Here is a 2,807-nt window from a genome sequence, read left to right as displayed (position 1 = left end):
ATAGCCGCTCAACAAGCTCAAAATGTGGCATGGTGCGACATATTGAGCTTGTTGAGCTGCTATTTTTAGATTTTACAATATAGAACAGATAATCAGTAAAAACACACTGATCTTGAATGGGAAAATAAACATTTTATTATAAAAACAAAAACAAAATATACACGTGTGTGTAGCTCAAGGTGCTGCTGGGCCCAAAAATAAATAAACATGAATTAGAACAAAGGGAATGCACACAACTTGGTTCAACAAAAACATCCAAAAGCACATGTGCAGGGCAGTGTGGATTGGAATGGATACAGCTACAGCATCAGCACCTTAGCATCATTTGTTTTACTTTGGAGACAATACCATGAGTTATTTTATCGCCCACCTTCCTATATGACCAGCCATGTCCCTGCAGTCAGAAAGATAAGATCAACACATAATGCCGGTGTTAAAGTGAGAAATAAGTGCACAGGGCATCCCTTGTGGTGTGGGCGTCTGGGTGCACCTGAGGGGGATGAAAGTCCACTGCCTCTGGGTCTGCAGACTGTGTACTAGGCTGCAACGGTTCCTCTCCATCATAGCTCTCCTTGTGTACTTCACAGAAGTTGTGAAGTACACAGCAGGCTGTGATGGTGGCATTGATGTTGGTGATGTCACAGTCATAGCGCTTCATCAGACAGAGCCATCTTCCTTTGAGCCGGCCAAATGCTCTCTCCACAGTGGAGCGGGCCGCGCTGAGCGCCTGGTTGAATGTTCGCTCGGCTGGAGTCGCTCCAATGTCAGGGTAGGGTTTCATCAACCATGGGAGGAGTGGGTAGGCAGCATCACCCAAGAGCACTATTGGCACATCTCTACCCCCAATCCTCTCTGTGCGATGGGGGAAGAGTGTACCACTCTGACCTCTGTCAAAGACACTGGAATTGGCGAAGACTCGAGCGTCATGGACTCTCCCTGGCCATCCCACATTAATGTCCCAGAACTGTAGCTGATGGTCTACTACAGCTTGTAGAATTACCGAGTAGAAGCCCTTGCGGTTGTAGTAGTCTGCAGAGAAGCTTGGTGGAGAAAGTACACCAATGTGGGTTCCATCAATAGCCCCTCCACATTGTGGGAAACCATGCTCCCGGAAACCTTGTATGATGTTGTTGAATTCAGGTTCCGATGGAGTGTGAATGTACAATGAGAGCATGGTGTCCACAATGACCGAGATGACCTCATTGCACGTTTCACAAACTGTGGAGGTAGCAACACCAAATAAATGCGCAATGATTCTGTAGAGGGTGTTGGATGACAGTCTCACAAGGCATATGGCAACACGTTTTTCCACTGATACTGGACTTCGGAACTGGGTGACATCTCTCTCGATGTGTGGTCGAAGGATGTCACACAGCCGCATGAACGTGGCCCTTCTCATCCGGAAGTTGGCCTCCCATCTCTCATCTCTCCAGGAGGCTAGGACAAGCTCCCACCATGCCCCAGACCTCTCTTCAACCCACATCCTCCTGAAGTAGAATAGAAACGATATTATATGTTATTACAGGGGCCTCCATAGGGGGTCTGGGAGCCCTAGGGGGTCCTCAGGGTTACTACAGGGGGGGCACCAAATCTTTGAGCAATTGGAAACCTTTTTTTTTTTTTTTTAAGTATTGAAGTGGTTAAATGTCTGAAAATACCCATTAACATGAACACAACATGACAGTGCTGTCAAACTAGTATAAACTATCTATGAAATCTGTTTAAAAAAAGTTTAATCTGCAAAACAATTTTATACTGTATATAGTGGGGGGATCTGCTTCATCTCTGTCAACTTAGGGGGTCCTTGGCTGAAAAACGTTTAAGACCCCTGTGTTATTGCTTATATCATATTGAATAGTGTACAAGTACTTTTCGAGTTTAATAGAGAACAATTAAGGTAGCCTACAGTACAGTAGCTATTAAATGATAATAATCAGTGATGGGGCTAGCCTATGGGGCTCGCCCTGCATCCTGCGTCCATGACACGCGCGCATATACACACATATATATATTATATATATATATATATATATATATATATATATATATATATATAATTAAACTAAGCATCATCTACGGGATGCATACTTTCCTGCTGTCAGTCACTGCACCAGCTGAGCTGCATGTGGTGGAATCTCCGCAGCTGTGCATTCTGGCATTATCGATGAGATGATTGAGATCGTCTAGTAAATCAATGCTTCGGTCCTGTATTAACTACATACAAGTAGCTATTTGCCACTATTTGTTTAAATCAAAGTGTTTTGTGGTGTTTTCAAGTTGATAAATAATGCGTGTGTCGTCGCTGGACGGTGGACCCATAAAATAATTCGGGAACCCATTTGAATGACCACCTGTGGGTCCCACCGGGCATTGAAAACCTAGCAACATCACTGAATAATTAAATGATCACACAAATATCCCCAAGTTATATTTGAAAGGATATTACAAATAACTTAACTTGAGACATTTTCTAAACAAGCATTGCTGAAATTTAAATAAACGTTTATGTTTCTCACCTTGGTGACCAGCGCGAGTAGTAATCAGCGATTACAGTTGTCACAAACGCATTTCTCAGCGCCGCCTGTCTCCGGTGGAATCTGCGTAACCGCGCGTTACGTGCAGATCTTATCCTTCTGACTGCAGAGACATGGCTGGTCATGTAGGAAGGTGGACGATAAAACAACTCTTGGTATTGTCTCCAAAGTAAAACAAATGATGCTAAGGTTGCTGATGCTGTAGCTGGATCCATTCCAATCCACACTGCGCTGTCGAGCTCGAGCGTCTGCGTCGGAAACATGAAGAGGGGC

The 2,807-nt window shown here is 44.2% G+C and overlaps 1 protein-coding gene across 1 annotated transcript; it reads right to left on the bottom strand.

Annotated features, from left to right (window-relative positions):
* Positions 1-433: 433 nt before the first annotated feature.
* LOC308280946 (uncharacterized protein) lies at positions 434-1,483 on the bottom strand (the record flags this gene model as incomplete). The annotated part of the gene is made up of 1 exon (XM_080755243.1): positions 434-1,483. One exon carries the CDS (start codon positions 1,481-1,483, stop codon positions 434-436), a length of 1,050 nt encoding a protein of 349 aa, XP_080611369.1.
* Positions 1,484-2,807: the final 1,324 nt, after the last annotated feature.

This window comes from Nannobrachium achirus (genome assembly GCF_963921795.1).
Source record: "Nannobrachium achirus genome assembly, contig: SCAFFOLD_191, whole genome shotgun sequence".
NCBI classification, from domain to species: Eukaryota; Metazoa; Chordata; class Actinopteri; order Myctophiformes; family Myctophidae; genus Nannobrachium; species Nannobrachium achirus.
This window is presented reverse-complemented; position numbering and strand designations above follow the sequence as displayed.